Raw genomic sequence first — 18,189 nt, forward strand, 5'->3', positions numbered from 1 at the left:
CTCTGTGAAGTTTCTTTTTGACCAGGGCTGAACTGCTGATAGTGGCTACATTTTGATGAGAAGCTATTGTCCCCATAAGGGCTCTTTGCCATTTGTTAGGATCATGCTGATGAGAGGCAAAATGCCTTGATTTCAGTAGGATTCAATGTGCAAACATCAGGTCTGTGAGTTAAGTTCAAGCATTTCTAAGCTGTCTTAATGAGGTTTGGATGCTGGAAAAAGATATAACTAGTGGAGTTTTGATTTGTTTTCCTTCCTCCTATTGCTAATTAAATTATCTAAATTATTTTGGTTATAGTTTATATAAAATTAATTTCTGTCAAAGGAATTACCAATAGCTGTGTGGTGAAAATGTAACACCTTTTTCCTAAGTAATACCTCCCTGTAAGTTATGGACCTTATGCTACTTTGCATGGCACAGTGGAAGGAATATTGAGGAGGAGACTTCCCTCGCAGTGCCCTCTGTCTGTCCCTTTTCCATATCTGCTGATTTTTCTCTTGCCTCATCTGATAAGCCCATTTTTCAGATAAAAGCTGAAAGAAGAAACTTGAACTGGTTTTTTTTTGAAAGCTCTGGGACCTGGGAGCCAGAGCAATGTTTCACTTTGGGGTTATCAGTGAAAACCCTAGTGTCTCTCACAGAGAGACTCTAGTCTCTGTTTTCAGAAGCTGAGAACAGAATACCTTTTGAAGTTCTTTGTGTTTGTACTTTTTACATAAAATAAAACCTGTTTTCCTGCAATCTTTTTAGTCTTGGAAAAGACTTGGAATTTAATTGACCTGAAATAATAGAGTAAGAGTTTATCCTGTTGGCCAGTATGGAGCTAATTGCTGTAACTCCTCTTCTATAGCATGGCTTCTGTCCATTGCTGACCATACCGTGGTCATGCAGCAGATCCACAGACTTGGGGGGTTTATCTTTTTTTTTTTTTTTTTTTTAACTCCTACCCCTTCAAGTAATTGTAGTGCTGAAAATACTCAATACTCTCTGAGGCAGCTGAGAACTAGTTAAGTGTCATCTCTGGAGATTTGGTTTATTCTTAGTTTTGATTTTGCCTTTCTGAGTGCAGGGCCATTGTCAGTCATGGAGTGGCTAAAATTTATTAATTTTTTAAAAATATGAATTGCATGATCCTGAGCCCAACAGCACAGTGGGAAGTGGTATTTAATGTAACTCACTGTACCCCAGTTTGTAATCCGCATCTCTCTCTGTTTGTTTTTTCTTCTTAATCTGCAGATTTACATCAATGCTGTATGGCATGGCTGGGCCATTCCTATGTTCTTATTTTTAGCAATTTTGAGGTTATCCCTAAATTACCTCATAGCCAGGTATTTGCATAAATACTAGCTTACTCGCTTAAGTAATGCTTTGTTTGAAAGATGTTTTGTTATTCTTGCACTAGGTTGTGAACTGCTACCTTTTCTAATATTGTGAGTTACATTTAACACGGTGAAATTCAAACTGCAATATCCTTAGTATCATTGCTCAGTTTCTATAATCTTTCACAGTTATTGGGAATTATCTTTGTATCCTGTGGCTTGGGTTATCGTAAACAATGTTGCATGCTCTCAGACAAATCACTCAGCACACTAAAATTCTAATATTTGTAATTCTGTGATATTTAGAGTAATTGAAGAACATCACCTTCAATATTGAAGCTTGCTGTTTTTCCAAGCAGAGGATGTTCACCTAGGCCTAAAATGGCAGTTTTGCCTTTTTCCAGAGCTCTTGACCTACTTTATCCAAAATATCTTCCATTTGTAAATTTAATCTCTTACAAAAATTAAGTCTGAGGTTTTTTTTTAATGGACTTCAAAATGGTATAGAGGATCTTAATGTGCATATTGTAAAATAATTTTCTGACTTCTTAAATGATACTCTCTGTTTAACATTTTATTCCCTGGAAATTGCTGATAGCAAATAGGCTTCTGAATAAGTTGATGTAATTTTCTTTTTATGAAAAAATAAGAGAAAAATATTCCTAATCCTTTACTCCATGGACACCATTAATTTTTGTTGTAAAACCCACAAGCAGTGATTCTGTTTAGTATCTACTTAACTAATATTTTTAAGCTGGCTGTTTTTGGTCACTTGTACTTCTGTTATGTTTTTGGTTCTTCGTCAATTTGGGATTATATTATTTACTTTTAAGCCATAAGTGCTTATTGCAAAAAACTACTTTTTAACCTTTTACAAATAATCCATGTTGATGGATGGAGTTCTTGCTCTCTTTAACTATATCCATAATTTCTAGGGGTTGGAGAATACAGTGGAGCATTGTGCCTGAAGTTTCTGAACACATGGTAGGTCTTTGATCAGCTTCACCTGTACACCTGCAAAAAAAATTGCATCTTTAAACCTTCCTCTGTGTTTGTGTGGGTAGTTGGAAAGGAAGGAAGAGCAAGCTACAAGTGAAGACACTACATTTTTTTTTCTTTCCCTTGTAATTTAAAAGTCTTTACTAACAGCACTCTTGGGTTCAGATGCTTCACCCTAAAATATTCCAAACTTAAAACACATTTCTGAAATGAATTTTAATTTATCAGCTTGGAACAAATTAGGTCCTGTGGGATCTTCAAGGAGTATTGCATTCTGTTTTCTTTAAGAATATCAAGTCCATCTGTTAGTTTAGCATTGCCAACCCCATCACTGGATCCATGTCCCTAAGTGTCATGTAAATACTTCCAGGGATAGTGACTCCACTTCCCCGGGTTGCCTGTTTCAAGGCTTGACATCCCTTTTAATGAACTTATTTTTCTGTATAGCCAATCTACATCTCCCCTGGCAAAGTGAGGCCATTTCCTCTTGATCTGTCACTTGTTACCTGGGAGAGAAGACTGACCCCCACCTCATTACAGCCTCCTTTCAGATAGCTGTAGAGAATTATAAAGTTTCCCCTGAGCCCTCCAAAGCATTGAAAACTAAAAATAAGCAGCAATGAAAGACATAAAAAGTAGATCTGAAACAAGGAAGGAAAATGGTAAGTGTAGGGACTATTAAAAGGGAGATGAGTATTACCAAGAATGTTGAGGAGTCACCTTGTTCTGACAAGTTTTATAAAATACGTTTTATCTGAGCTGCAAATCAATGAATTTTCACTTTCTTGTCTAAGGAGCAGCCAAAAGAGGACCTGACCGTGTCTGAAAAGTTTCAGCTTGTTCTAGACGTGGCTCAGAAGGCGCAGGTAATGTGCTGCTCTCGGCTGCCTCCTTCGAAACAAGGGAGTTCATAGTCCAGGTGGTCAAAGGAGCTTGTTATACAGCATATGAAAACAAATGCTTAAAGAAGAAATACTTTCCTTGCAAAGGGAACTTTACCTATGAGCAGTGGAGAGCTCAGTAAGATTTTCAGAGCTTCTGAAATGGCATGATGCTTCAGAGAATGGGTTGAGGTTCTCTGACTACAGCTCTGAGCAAGCTCCAGAGGGAAGCAGAAGCAACTTCTCATAGTTTTCTACCTTATATATGCATATAAGCTTCTGTTAATGCAGATTGGGTTGTGAATCTTAAAAATGTACTGGACTGTGTATCCTCATGCCAAATCTGCTAGTCATAAAACTGATGTAGGAGACTCTGTTCCTTTAAGATTTAGCTGAAGGCTGTGGTCTGTTTAGCTGTGTTAATTCAACAGTTTGCTCTGCATCTCTAAAATAGCATGTTTTAAAGAACTCCACCCCCTCCAAGCCTTGAAATCTGCTGATGTTGGAGAGGCTGAAGGAAGGTTTTTCTCCCAGCTCCATAAATTGGATGAGGTAGCAGCTGAGTGACTGCACCATCCAGTTGAACTGCAGCCTTGTGCCATGCCTAATGATATGTTGCTGTCAAAAGGGGTTTAACCTTCCTTTGCTGACTGTGAATGCTCAGCTCCTTCCCTCTGCTGGGGTGGTGCATATGTTTGTATGAACACATTTGGAAATTTATTTGGAAGGTGAAATTTTCAGGTGCTCTGACAGTAAGGATTGGTGAGAGAATAAGGCCTGAGTCCTGAGTAGGGGTCAGCTGCTGCTTCACCATTTGTTGGAATTACTTGAAATCTGCTGTCTCCAATGGTTTATTATAAAACCTGATAATGGTCTGTTTCCAAGAAGCTAATAGCCCTTTTGATGAACTCAGTTACCACTTCCTGAAATTTCAGCAAAGTGTGTGAAGAAACTTTCCATTTTGTTACCTACTAACAGAAGCTCTTTACTCTTAGATTGAGAGCTTAATTTAAAATATTTGCAGTAATGTGAGTGCTTTCCAGTTATGACAGTGGGATCAAATAATTTCATCAGTTACAATGATCAATCACAAGTTACAGAACAAGGTTAAATGAGATGGAAGTCACCAAGTATTGATATTCTGTTCTATATTTACTCAGTTGTGAAGTATATAAATGGCTAAAAATTAGTTTTTAAAAAAAATTGCTTCTGGGAATTGCTTACCAACAAAGTCAGAAAGCTATTTGTTTTCATTGTGTGGATAAAAAACCCAAGACAATGCAGGAATTGGTTTTAATTCTTTTCCTTCTTACACAGAACCTTTTTGGCAAGATGGCAGATATACTGGAAAAATTTAAAAAGTAAGTTATCTGATGTGAGATTTTCTTCCCTTTTAAAACAAGACTTGCCAATATGTGTAACACTAATAATAAAATTTTTCTTTGTTTTTTTTCAGCTTGTTCATGTGGGTCCAGCCAGAAATAACGCAGAAGCTCTACATTGCTCTATGGGCAGCTTTTATTGCATCCTGCTTTTTGCCCTACAGGATTCTTGGGCTTGCATTGGGTAAACACAATAAATAATTCACCTATTACAGTCTAGACTTAATGGTTAAAACCTACATGATCTTTAGAGGGAGAATTTTAGAGTTTAAGAGAGAAAACCTGCATTAATAAATCATGCAATGTTTTAAAGTATTTCCATTGTGCTTAGCATCATTTGTCATGACCATTTTGAAAACCATCTCAGTGTATAATAGGAAAAGACTGGATAATGCTTTTGCTTATCTTGAAGAGGAGAAATCCATGAGGAGCTGTTAGCAGAACTTCTCAGACTGTCAGCTGTAAGGCTTCCAGAAAATCCTATATGTTGAGGGTTTTTTGCTCATACATCCTTGTTAATGAAATAAGTGGCATGACACAGGAGACGTGTAAGTGACAATGTAGGAAAAAATAAAAGAGTAAGTGGGATTCCTGGTAAAACTTGGAGAATGTACTGGACAACATGAACAGACTACTGTGGGTCTGTTACAGAAACTCAGTCTTAAGTGGGAATTGAGAAAAAGGTTCTCACTACATCATGGGACTGTTTTTGCTGAGGTATGAAGCCCTGTACTGTGAACCTTTAATTTTTTTCATTGAAGTAATGATATAATCAAATCAGTATTTCTTTTAGTGGCACTTGCCAAACTACCACAGCACTGAACTTCAAATTTGGTTAGCTTGAACATAAATGTAGGTTTGCTTTATACAGCAGTTGAATTTAGACATGTGAGGAATAATTGTTTTACTCTGACTCTTAGGAGATCTGGATTACACTCAATAAAGTTTTGAGAGAGTATTTTAAGCCCATTTTGAATGGCAGAATGCAAGGAAATAACTTGTATAAGATTAGAGTTGGGACTGGAAGACAGAGTTTTGTGTAGTACATGAGAGCCCTCTGTTGCCATTAAAATTCTTGCAGGAGCTGCATAGTTGAATGATCTGGTGTGTTTTTTGTTTTGGTAGTCTATCATGTTTTCAGAATGCTTCTGGTAATAAGGAACATATGTTTGAATTATTCAAATGTTCTTCTGCATAATAGTGGCTATGTAAATGTTTAAAAGAACTGAGGATGGAAAGGAAAGAAGAGTAAAATAGTAAACCCAGGAGAATGGTTTTAACGCTGTGACTAAATGCACAGAATTCGGTTTCATTTGTGAGCTTTCAAAAATATGATCAAAACAGTGATGTTCTTAATGCCTCTTAAGCATTCAAACTGAAGTGACCTTTTTTTCAGGACTCTATGCTGGAATCAAGTTTTTCCTTATTGATTTTATCTTCAAACGATGCCCCAGACTAAGAGCTAAGTATGATACTCCTTATATCATCTGGATAAGCCTCCTGACAGATCCTCAGCTCAAAGAAAGATCTAATGCTACAGTGTCAAGACGGGTAAGGGTAATGAATCTTTTTGCCCCTGTGTTCTCTGCCTCTGAAAATCAGATCCCTTTCTCCCTTTTCCTTTTCTTCAGTGACTAGAGCACATTAAAGAGATGGTTAAATCCTTACAATCTATGTTAGTTAATTGCATTTTTTTATTATTTTCAAGATCCACAGTTCTTCTATGGATTCTGTTTCTTGTATGAAAGGAATCAGTTATCAAAAATGTGTATGTTTGTATAGATACACTGTGAATCTTGAAGCTAAACACACAAATATAACACCATACATATTCATACCAATTTCTTTAACATACATTCTGTGTAATTCTGTTGTTAAATACAGTCTTTTTGTATCCACTTTCTCTACTGTTAGGCATTCTTTTTCAGTGGAAATTCATATACTTAGGTAAATTGAAGTGCAGTTAAAAAATAGATAAAGGCTTGAGTATAATATGCAGCTTACTAATAGGATGATAATTAACAAAGGTAGTTTACATATTTAGACATCATGTTTCATGGTGATTTGTATTAGGTGACCTTTTAGCATAGTGGTGATAAATAACTTCATGTTTGTACTCCCAACAGTACATTTTCTTTTTGTTAAAGTTGAATTTGTCACAGTTAAATCTCAAAGTATTGCGTTTTGTGCATCTTGGTAAATTGTTTTGGGGCCTGACATGGTAACTGAGTCAGGATTTTCCATATGCCTGGATTTGTCAATTTTTATTAGTTTAAAAATTAAAATAGTTATAGTAGATCTTGAGTCTAATCCCATTTTAGCATTTGCTTAATGCCTCTTAGCACAATATCTAATTGCATTCATGGAGTTTCTGAGTGCTGTCTGAAAGGCACAGTACTGAGCAGTGATTCAGCCTGGCTATACAACTGGAGAGCAAAAGGGTTAAGCACATGAACCCTCATTGTTAAGAAGAAATCTGGGGCTTGGGGGCTGGTGGGGCAGAGGGTGGTAAAATAACTGCAGCACAAGTGAGTGTTTAAGAAGGAAGTAGACAAGGACAGTCTATTTACAGAAAGTGAGTCTTCTGTTCTGTTTTCCATGGAATGAGATGGGTAAATAAGCCCTTGGATGAGGCCATCCATGGGCCTTTATTTCTCTTGGTTCCAGAAGATGATCTTAAAAGCTTCTGTGCTTCCCACAATTACAGGTTATCCTTCACATACTGTGGTAGTTGTGACATCATCTTGCTTGTCTCTCTAATCTGCCTTAGAGGTGGGAAGATTCTGAATTGCTGAACTTGAGTCCATAAACTTAGAGAGTAATTATTCCTTTTGACTTTTCTTCCTGGCTTTAGTTCTGCAAGTAGAGACCTGGTTTTTGTACTACCAGGTCTGGCTCAATGGCCTTGGTTTCCCTTCCTGGAAAGGATGTACAGGACTGCATTACCTGCTTCCAAATGTCTTTGAGAACATTAACTTGATCTCAGTAATTTTAGAGAAACTTTCTTACCCCTTGAGAGACTTCTGCGGACCTCATAGTATGAAAAATAGATTTTTGTACTAAAAGGTAAAAACCAAAGCGAGTTTTTCATTTTTTTCATAGAAAAGGCAGAGCCCAAAAGCATGTATTGCCAGCATGTGTGCATTTGCTTTGGCTTCTTATCATTAAACAGCATACAAGACAGAGTAAACTTAGACACAATGCAATATTAATTGCCTGTATCACCTCTCTGACCTTGTGTCCTTAGAGAACAGTCTTAACAACAGTATCTGGTAGATAAAGGTTGTAAGTCAAAAGCTGATGACAGATCAAGTGAAAAGTAATACCTTACCTCCAGGTTGTTGGTGATGATTTTAGACAATCAGGAATCATCCACCATTACAAATCCAACCACTTCCAGTTAGATTTAAGGTTTATTAAAATGCTCTTCTTTTAGTAATTGGCCATTGGGTGTCTGAAGCCCGAGTGGCAGGAGGAAACATTTGCGTGGGATAGGCAGGACTAGAAGTGAGGGCAGAACTACTTACATTTTCAGACACCAGATGGGTAATGGTACTGAAGTTTAAACTCCATTTTTTAAATCTCTTTATATAACAAGTAGGTAGGAAGCAGTGTAGCAGAGAGCAGAAATAGTCCTTATTCCTGCTCAAAAAGCATTAGACCTCTTGCTCTGATCATTTTTATGTTTTAGACCATGGCACTTCACCTGATGGTGTGCATGTGCAGCCAAATAGCTTGTTGAAGAAGGCCTTCAGAAAATTCTGTTCATCTTTACTTGCACACAGATTGTTGAATAAGCTGTTATTTTCCTTGGTCCCAGGGACTCAGCACCACACAAGTGAGGCAATATTAGTTACCATCAGCAATTTGCTTTCCATGTTAATATGTTTCCATATTTCTTTTCCCCTGAGGCATCATTGTCTTTGAGGTACCCTAACCAGACAAATGGCAAATGCCCTCTGCCATGCTTGTTTTGTCAGTCTGCTTTCTAGTTAGCAGTTGCAGTTCACATGTTTTCATTGCTTTAGATTCCTTTTCTCAGTGTGTAAATCCTCTGAAGTGTTGAGTGCTGCCAATTTAGTGCAAAGTAACAAAAAAAGCAGCTGAAGGCTGGTTTGCCTTCAGCAGCATTGGGCCTCTACAGGAGAAGAGCTTTTAGTCCTGAGCTTCCATGTTGTCAGTTTGACTCCTGCTGAACTGCAGTGCTTGGTAGGGCTAGGAGCAGAGCTGCCAGTGCCTGCTTTTGGAATCACGTAGTGCCCCACCAAGATGAAAATGAAAGTGCAGGAGAGCTTTCCAAAAGAACCTGCCTGCTGTCCTTCCAGAAGCAAGGCTTGTTGACAGGGCAGTCTCCAGTGGTTAAGGAGCTCTGTTTAAAAGTAGATTTTACTCAAGTACTTCGGTTTCAGGAACTCTGTACTACCTTTTTTCCCTCCCAGGGATGCTGACAACCATTCAGATTTTGTTTTATGTGTCAACACTCTCAAAAGTGCAACTTCAAAGCATAGGAAAGATCAATGGTTCTGATGCAACCTGAATAAATTGAACTGGTGTGCTCTAACCACTCATAACTTTTTTAATTGCATTCATTGTGTGTAGTGTCTTGGTTTGTGAGCAAGATCATGCAGTGCCACTCGGTTCATGTTTTATTCTGTGTATTATACTGTTAAATAGATTTCACTTTCTTTTCTTTTGTCACTGTCACATTTGTGTTGTTTGTTTCTTTTCCTGCTAGCTGTCAGGGCATGAAAAGGTATGGATCATAGCGTGGAAAACTTCCTTTCATTTTCAACATTTGTATTCATAATGAGCTTATGCAGCTCTGTGTGGCTTTTTTTTTCTCTTTTTTCTTTCTAAACTTCTTTTGTGCAGTAATACTTTGTTTATCTCTTGAAGACAAGCCAAGTGCTGATAATATATTGTCTGTTAGTAGTCCCACTAGTTACAATCGTTGGAGCTGTTTGCAGTGACTTAGCTGTATCTAATGAGACATAGCCTTTACTGTAGAAAAATGGTATTTTAAGATAGGTGCATTTAGCACCATGTGCTTTACCCCAGCAAAGTGTGTCCATCAAAGGGCAGCACTTTGAAAGGTTATGTTCATGTACCATATTAGAGGCCTGTGCTCTAGCAGCAGCAGCATAGTGAAGTAGTCCAAAGTAAATTTATGTAAGTAGTTAATGAAAATTATTGCATTATAGATTTTTTTTTTCCCCAAAAGAGTAGTTAGCTAAATTATTTTTGAGAGTGTAGCTTGAATGTTGCTGCTCAGATTTTGGAATTGTGTTTCTTTTTCTGCAGCTTCAAACAACAGCCTCCAGGAGTTACATGGGCTCAAGTGCCCCAACTGGAATAAGCAAAGATGAAGACACAAGTCGTTTTCATAGCACCAAGAGAGGAAATTTCCATGAAATTTTTAACCTGTCTGAGAATGAACGTCCTTTGCCAGGTATGATGCCACAGGAAGGCTACATTAGTAGAATATTTTGTAAAAAGCCAGGAACAGTTTAAAGTTGAATTCCTTTTCTGTGCATTGTGTAGGTGTAAGCTTTTGATTTAAAAATCTTGCTTTAAATTAGGATGAATGGAGATGGTCTCTTTCATTCCATATCCTTGCAGCTCTTTGAAAGAGTGCACAGCCTGGTGTGCCTTTTGTAGTTATGCAAATCCAACAGTCAAGTTAAGGGAGTAATTGTGTGGGTGGTTTTTATTTATTTTTTTTTTCAAAATGAGTGTTAAAACAGATGTTATGATGTCTAGAACACCTGATTTAGGCTTTTCTTTGTAAGCGCTTTTAGTTTTAGGTATCTAAATTTTAATATTCAGTGTTTTCTATTGTATAAGGAGACTGTTGGGGATAGTGCCAGTCTCTCTTTCTTTTTCTTAAAGCAAGATTTGTTGTTATGACTTTTCCAGTGTGTGAAAATGGCTGGCGCTGTTGCTTGATTAACAGAGATCGGAAGATGCCTACAGACTACATCAGGAACGGAGTTCTCTATGTCACAGAAAAGTGAGTCATTGCACTTCACACATTTCCTAGGAGGGAAATTCAAGACATTAAAGTCTTTGAATCTATAAAGGATCTTTTAATAGTGATTTGAAGCAAAAATGCCATTTCAAGGTGCTTTGCAACATCAAGGAAGCATCATAGGAGAGGGGGAGCTGAACCTGGTGTGTGGCTATGTTTAACAGATGAGATTTTGCCTTGGAAAGGCTTGCATAGGAATGCAAAATAGCTCTAAATAGACAGTTGTTAGTAGCTGCAGTTCTTGATGTGGATGACATACTAACTGTACAGATACTAGAAAAGAAACCTAAAACCTAAGTATACTTTGAAAATTGTGACCAACAGCTATTTGACAAATATTCTCAGTTTAGGGGTTTTTTTTAAGCAAGCTAAGGTATAGGCTTCCTTGAAATGACAGCAACAAAGAGGAAAACTGAAAATTAAGCCTTGGTTTCAAATTTTTATGGGTGAGTGTTTTTTTTTTTTTTTTTATTTCCTTACCTCCCAGCCTCCCAGGACTGAATAACTGTGGTCATTACTGTTTGGGTCTTGCACTGAAGTTGCTTTGGAGTGTACTGAAAGGAAATAAAGCTCATCTGTATGCAGTGTCACCTAGTGATTGAGGCCACTCTCCAGTGTTTAGAAATCTGAGCTTTTGTCTGCAGCACTGTAACATGAAACTAACACAGTGTTTCTCATTAATCTTCTTTTAGGATAGTGAAAGATGTATAAGCCTTTTGAGATTTGGTATTCAACTGTTTAAGGATATATGTCCCTTGTGTGTCTTTAAAATGCTTGTCAGGTTTGACCATTCAGTGCAGTAATATAAATACAAGAATTTTTGTGTGTGTATGCATACTGTATGTTCTGGGCTTTCAGACACAGCAGCTAGTTGCTAGAATTTAAAAATGTTTGTGCTAAATTAGAAGCCATAACTGAACTGAATGTCTTTCTTTTATTTTGGAAGTTATTTTAACCTGTGAATTTTCAAACTTCAGAAGAGACAAGAGGATATTTGAGAAATTTATTTTAAAGCACTGTATCAAAATGAGCATTTTCTTTTATTGTTTCCAGTTACTTATGCTTTGAAAGCTCAAAATCCGGCTCATCAAAAAGAAATAAAGTTATAAAGCTGTCGGACATAACAGATATCCAGAAGGTATGTCTGGTTGGTGGTGTAAATGGGGGAGAAAACTGCTTTTCTGTTCAGCTAGTCATGAGTTGCATTTGTGCTTTTGTTATCTTGAAAAAGCATACCATTGATAATTTGTATAAGTGAAATGTAGTTCTTTGATTATGAATGTTCCCTAGAACTGCTTTTTTGGACTCAGCACAAGCAAACTTGCTATGAGCATGAAGACAAACTAGTTTACTAACCCCTTACACTCCTGCATTTTTTAAAAAAAAAATTAATTGTGTTATTTACTAACTCCAGTGTTGACCAGAGCTGTGTAGGCCTTAAGGAGGTCTGTTGATAGCAGGAATTGTGTATTGCTAACTTCAGTTTGGGTGTGGATATTGATAGATGCACCATCTCAAAAGCAGGTGACTCAGAGGGAGGCAGGATTGTTGTCAGTGGAGAAAAGTAGATCATGAGAACAGCCAGAGGAGGGTGGGCTGGAGTTTCATCTAGTTGGGACCCATCAGTAAGAGGCAAGAAGTAGAAGGTTGGAAGCATAGTGAGGGCAATGTTGTCCTTCCTCTGGTTGAGGTTTATTGGCCTGTGGTTACTGAAGGCTTTACTGGTGCCTTTCTCACTCTCCATGGCCTTTAACATCACTTTTTGTTACCCTTTCTGAACTTGTCCTCATCTTGAGAACAGACACCCCTGCTTTCTGCTGCATCCTGTATCACAGATAAATCATGTTGAGCAAAGAAACACCTCAGCCTGGTGTTTACTACTGCATAAATACCTCCAGATTTTCAAATTAATTCCTCCTATTTCTATGACATGTCTATAAAGCAGACAGCTTATGCTCAAATTGAACATTCTTACTGGAATTAATAATTCATATTAATGGATTTCAAACATCATACTTCAAGTAATGCTGGTTTGTTGTTCAGTAGGCCTTTACTGCCATAAAATTTTCTGTGTAGTGTTTTTAATGAAGATGAGACAGGGATCATGCAGCCAAGCATAAAAATGTACTGTGCTTGGTTTTATTTGGAGGTGGGAGACCCAGCTCTGACTGGAATGTCTCTTCCTCCCTGTGAGTACTCCCAAGTTCAGCTAACTGTATTCCTTTTTATCTTTATGGACTTTCTTTCTAAATAATCAAGCAAGCAGTCCACGTGTGGCACTGGGTGCTATGGTTTAGTTGATGGGGTGGTGTTTGGTCAAAGGTGGGAGCTCTTTTTCAACCTTAATGATGCAATGAGTCTGTGATACCCTGTTTTCTATCTAATGTTGAAAAAGCAGCCTTTTCTGGTCTGCTTGCTGTTCCTCTGAAGAGTTGGATGGATGTCACCTGTAGAGGAGTTCTGGGTGATGCCCACAGGCCCATCTCACAGGGCTGTGCCCTGCCCACCCCATCTGGCAGCCTGCAGCTGCCCGTGGCACGGCGGGGCCAGCTCCCGTGTGCTGGAGCAGGACTGATGCTCACTTTGGGGCTGGGCTGGTTCCAGCAGGTTGGGCATTGCTGCAGCTCTGGGAGGAAGTGGAGAGAACAGTCCTGGCTCTCTGGGTGAGACTGTACCCAGCGAGTCCAGGAGAATGAGGCTCCAGAGAATGGCAGATGGCTTCATCCTGGTTGTGGCTGGGAGGAAATGCCAGTGCTAAATTGTGTAACCTCTGCAGCATCTTTTGCAGTTGTTCAGTACAGAAGATACCTTAAGTCTTTGTGTTTTATTTTTTAGTATAAAGTGCTCTCTGTTCTCCCAGGATCAGGGATGGGTATTGCTGTATCAACACCATCTACACAGAAAGTAAGTAGCTTGCTGTATCTGTATTGCTGTGTTGGATTTCTTACCCTTCTTTTCCTCCTCTGGTTAGCACCAGCATAAAGGCTTTTTTATCCCCTTAAGCCAGTGGCTGGCTTTTTTTCGTTTAAAAAAAAAAATCACTTGTCTATTATTCAGTATGTTTGTCTTCAGAATTTTAATGAATTAAATATTCAGCTTGTTCTACTGCCTCTGAAGTGCTTTACTCTTAACACTCAGAAAGATTTTCCCCAGCATCCTACATCAGGAGCATGCAGTCTGCTATGCAGTCTGAAACAAAAAGCTGTTGGCTTGAGAGTATCCATAGGTGGGGAGGCTTTGAGGTGGGAGGGCCTGTCCATCAGATGAAGTTTTTAAGGAAGTGAAAAATATTAGAAAATACACAACATACTCAAGGATGTAATAGAGAAAAGGAATATTTTTGCCTTTATCAGTGCATTTGTAGTATAATTAATCTGTTCCTAGTGACTTGACAAAAATATACCTAGATGAAATTCTTTTTCTTTGTGGACTGACATGATGTGTTTTTTTCTGTTATTTAGCCTTTGGTGTTTGGTGCCATGGTACACAGAGATGAAGCTTTTGAGACAATTTTCAACCAATATGTGAAAATAACATCTGCATCACCCAGCAGTGAAAGCTAGTGTCTTATCCTGGAAGAGTTAAAGGAAACTTTCTTATTGTATGACTTGGTAGTGAAAAAAAATGAACATCCTCATCTATTTTGCAATAATTTTTCTTGTCTGGTGGTTTATATTCTATCTGTTACATAAACCAAGTGTATTTTATATATGCCTTCATGTTTGTTTTTAAGGTTTTTGTAAAAAAAAGACAAAAAAACCAAATGAAAACAGTGAAAGTGCTATCATCACTATTAGCCTTGCACATTAAGCACTTTTAATGTTTATTTACTGACATTAAAAGCTGGAAAGATGCTCGGAGACCTGACTGTATAATAGATTGATCCCTTTATCTCCACTGATGTCCCTAGGGATACATTTATCCCTTTATCTTAGTTGATTTTCCCTGAGATGTGAGAATGATGATTGCAGAAGCCTCCTTCTTCAGCTTGGAGTTTTTACTTGTGTCCTTTATTAAAACTGATGGCATCATCAAGGAAGTATTAGCTTCTTAGTATTTCCATATGTACAACTGCATTTAAAATAACTCCTCCTTGCTAATTTTTTCATTGCAGAAGGATGTTTTACTGGTTTGGTTAACTTCAATTTTTCCTGCATAGAGATGTTTAAATTACTTGTACAGTGAATTGGAGGAGAAAGTTTGTGACTATATCTTCCTTTCCTCATTAACCAAAGTAAGAGGAAGGAAGGCAGGCAGATACTTTTTATAAAAGAGGGCACCAAAATGTTGTTCCTAAAATGTTAGGCATCTTAGAATTCTATTTCTATAGGTACTTGTCCTAGAAGGGCTCAGCTGTTGTACATGTTGCGTGTACAAGGCGTTTGTATGTTAATGAATTACAGACTTGAAGGCTTTTTGTGCTGGGGAGGTGGGAATGATTAAGTTTTATTCAGATGTGACCTTTTTTAATTTGGCTCTTGAGTTAACTTGTGATAAAAAAATCCTGTAATACAGCAACTGAAAGCACTAGTTTCTCTCAGAGCATAATTTGAGGAGCATTGGTGTACTTCTGTCTTCCCCCTTGCAGAATTAAATTTTAGTAACAAATAAGCCCAACTGCCAGGTAAAACAGGAAGGCTGCACTCCTCTAAACTCTCTCAGGCCTGTCTAGCAGCAAAGCACATATTGACCTTTGTCTTTAATATTAGAAAGCTTTTATACTCTATATAATAGCACCCATCTGAGAGGTTTAGAATTTTATTTGCATTTTCATGGAAGCACAGTAGGAGTTATGCCTAGCCTTCCAGAGTGTCTTTTCCTTTGCTATTGTCTTTTGACTTCAGCAGTATGGATGTCTCCAGACATTATATGAACAGCCCTAAAAAAAGCAATGGAGATGCCAATTCTTATGTAAAAATGGAACTTAATTCCATGGGTTTTTTTCCTCTGTTTTTTAAACAGGAATTTCCTTTCTTTGTAAGGAAAGGGGTAAAATGAAGGAGGGAGAGGGGTAGCAAACACCAAAGGGTGTTTAACTGTTAGCACAGTTTTAAATTGAAGTGTGTCAGTAAATGCAGGAGTAATGAAGAAGGTGGAGGTCAAACTGTACAAACTTTATTTTAGTCTGGCTGTGAAGAGTTGTAGGATATGAGAATGCAAAACAAATTTTATATGAAGAAGTATTGTTGAATACCATAATTTGGTTGAGTATTGTAAAGTGAAACACTAATGGGGTGTACCCTGGGTGGAAATGTAAGCAAGAACAGGGGAGAAACCATTGTAATGGCTAAAATGCAATTTTCAAGTTCTCACTTTAGAGTAGCACTTGAGCATGTCTGTACATGACCTGAAAAATGGGTGTATTTCTAACACCACCTTTGGTATGCTGTAGCTCAGGGCCTGGAAACTTCAAATCTAATGAAGCTGGTGGAAAGTCCATGTTGCCACCGTTTAAAGTGGATGTAGGTTGACAGTTTGTGGTTTCATAACTTTACACATTCAGGTTATATGTTTAAGTAAAAAATCTTGATCTTAAATCTTTCTCATCAAAGCTACTTTAAAATCAATAAATAACCTTTTTTGTAATTGCTACATATTATAATTTGGCTTTTCTTTCTAGAATCTTCCTTGAATAGCAAGTGTGGCTAAGAAATAGGCATTAAAATGGCTTAATGTTATATAAATCTTAATCAGATTCATTCATTTTGTCTTAAGAAAAAAATCCCTTGGGTGTGTTTTAAGGTTATCCTTTTTTTTTTTCTCGAAAAAACAGAAAACTATATTTTTTACAGAGAGCATGCTCTTTTTCTTATTTTTGTATCATTTTTTCAAGTGTAATTTATACCTTCACTCTGATCATAACAGCAGTTTCAGTAGGAAATCAGTTGACTTGCACTTATTACCTCCTCCCCCTCCCACCCTTCACTGGTTGACCCTCGTGTACAGGGTTGTCCTAGATTCTGGTTCCTGGAGGAGCTATAGGATCTATACTGATGGTGCCAGGACAATTAACCCATACCCAGGCTTTGGAGAAGGAGAAAATAAATCATTATCCTTTTCCCAGACTGAAATGCCTCATGTGTACAATATAATCTTAAAATTTATTTTCTGAACAAAGAAATTAGAAATGTCTTATAAAATGTAATGTGCTGAAGTTTGAAATAAATCCACACTTTAACAGTGTGAACTTAAAAGTTAGCAATCTTTAAAGCAGCAAACCTAGTGCAAACTGCAATGCAACATTGGTTCTAATGTAGAGAAAACAGACTGGATTTCTTTTTTTTTTTTTTAATAGAGTTGTAATATAATTGACAGACATCTGTGTACATATTTTGCAAACTTCACTTTACATTGGGTTATCCGGTTTCCCTGCTGCACAGCTGCTCCCACGGTGTCCATGACTTCAGAGACTGAAGGTAACACTGAAGTGTGTTTACTCACACTTTTTCACCTGCTGCACCCTCTCAGGTCTGGAGGGCAGGAGGGGATGGGCAGTGAGTGAATGTATACTTGACTTGTGTAATTACCCTGAAGCTCTCACCTGAAATTCCAACCTTCTACTTAGTTTTGCAGTACAGCCTGGTGCACTTGAGAAACAGGCTGGGTCGGAACACTTAATGTAAAGTGCTTCTAAATAGCTGAAAGTGATGTCCTTGTCATTCTGTCTGATTGCTGTTTATATTTGCAATTCTGTTCATGTCTGTGGATGTCCGGATCATTCACGCATAATTGGATTTAACTTCTTTAGAAGTTCCTTGGTTAGTTTGAGTCCCTTTTAAAGACAATAAAAAAAGGGAGATGAAAACTGACTAATTCTTTATCACTGACCATTTAAATTCAAAATCAAAACAAGCTGAAATATGAAATCATGCCTTTCTGTGCACTGTAGCTTTTGTGAGGCAAGATTGAATGAAACAAGCTATTTATTGGTAGCAACATCACACAGGATGCCAGCAGCAAAACTCTACCCTCATTCTGCAGACAAAGAGAAAAGGAGTTTTACCCGACTGTGAAGAGATGAAAGGATGTACCTGTTTTTTGGCTACTGAAACCTGTTTGAAAACATTGGTAGTTTTTATTGAACTCTGTACATTTTGGCAGATGTTTAATTTCTACTAATCATTGAAATATAATGGATGTTAAAATTTTTATGTCTGAAGTTTGAGTCTATATTTTGAAATTGTAAATAATTCATTATCAGTGTAACTTTTGTTTGACAGAAGACTTATACTGTATGAATAATTGAAATAATGAAATTATTTGCCCTGTACGTTTTTTAAGAAAATCTTGTTTGTTTAAAAAGTCTTGTATAAATTATAATTTTTATTTAAATAAACCTAAAAATGCTTTGTGCTAATGCTTCTTGCAAACTTCAATTATTTTTCTATCAAAACTACAGCTGATTTCTTGGAAGGAAGTGACTTAGTGCTTTCTGGCAGATTCACAGCCACAGGTCCATCTCTGGGGGGAAGTGGGTGGGTGTCATTGCTTCTGAAGCCCAAGGAACTTGATTTTCATTTTGAATAATGCCATTACTTTACTGTGGAGTGTATGTGTGATTTTGGTTAGGTCTTTTCTG

General features: G+C 37.5%; 1 protein-coding gene across 3 annotated transcripts in view; it reads left to right on the forward strand.

The window, feature by feature from the left end:
- GRAMD4 (GRAM domain containing 4) overlaps positions 1 to 17,967 on the forward strand; it is a 75,896-nt gene extending 57,929 nt beyond the window's left edge. For all 3 annotated transcript variants that reach the window (XM_086886865.1, XM_023918656.2, XM_023918655.2), the window contains exons 9-19: positions 1,238 to 1,329; positions 2,256 to 2,304; positions 3,114 to 3,185; positions 4,518 to 4,561; positions 4,657 to 4,766; positions 5,979 to 6,133; positions 9,884 to 10,031; positions 10,499 to 10,592; positions 11,664 to 11,748; positions 13,446 to 13,514; positions 14,072 to 17,967. In XM_086886865.1, coding sequence (XP_086742991.1) covers positions 1,238 to 1,329; positions 2,256 to 2,304; positions 3,114 to 3,185; positions 4,518 to 4,561; positions 4,657 to 4,766; positions 5,979 to 6,133; positions 9,884 to 10,031; positions 10,499 to 10,592; positions 11,664 to 11,748; positions 13,446 to 13,514; positions 14,072 to 14,173 — 1,020 coding nt within the window. In that variant the 3' untranslated portion in view covers positions 14,174 to 17,967. The remainder of the gene's footprint in view (positions 1 to 1,237; positions 1,330 to 2,255; positions 2,305 to 3,113; positions 3,186 to 4,517; positions 4,562 to 4,656; positions 4,767 to 5,978; positions 6,134 to 9,883; positions 10,032 to 10,498; positions 10,593 to 11,663; positions 11,749 to 13,445; positions 13,515 to 14,071) is intronic.
- Positions 17,968 to 18,189: the final 222 nt, after the last annotated feature.

This window comes from Cyanistes caeruleus, chromosome 4 (genome assembly GCF_971803275.1).
Source record: "Cyanistes caeruleus chromosome 4, bCyaCae1.hap1.1, whole genome shotgun sequence".
Classification (NCBI taxonomy): Eukaryota; Metazoa; Chordata; class Aves; order Passeriformes; family Paridae; genus Cyanistes; species Cyanistes caeruleus.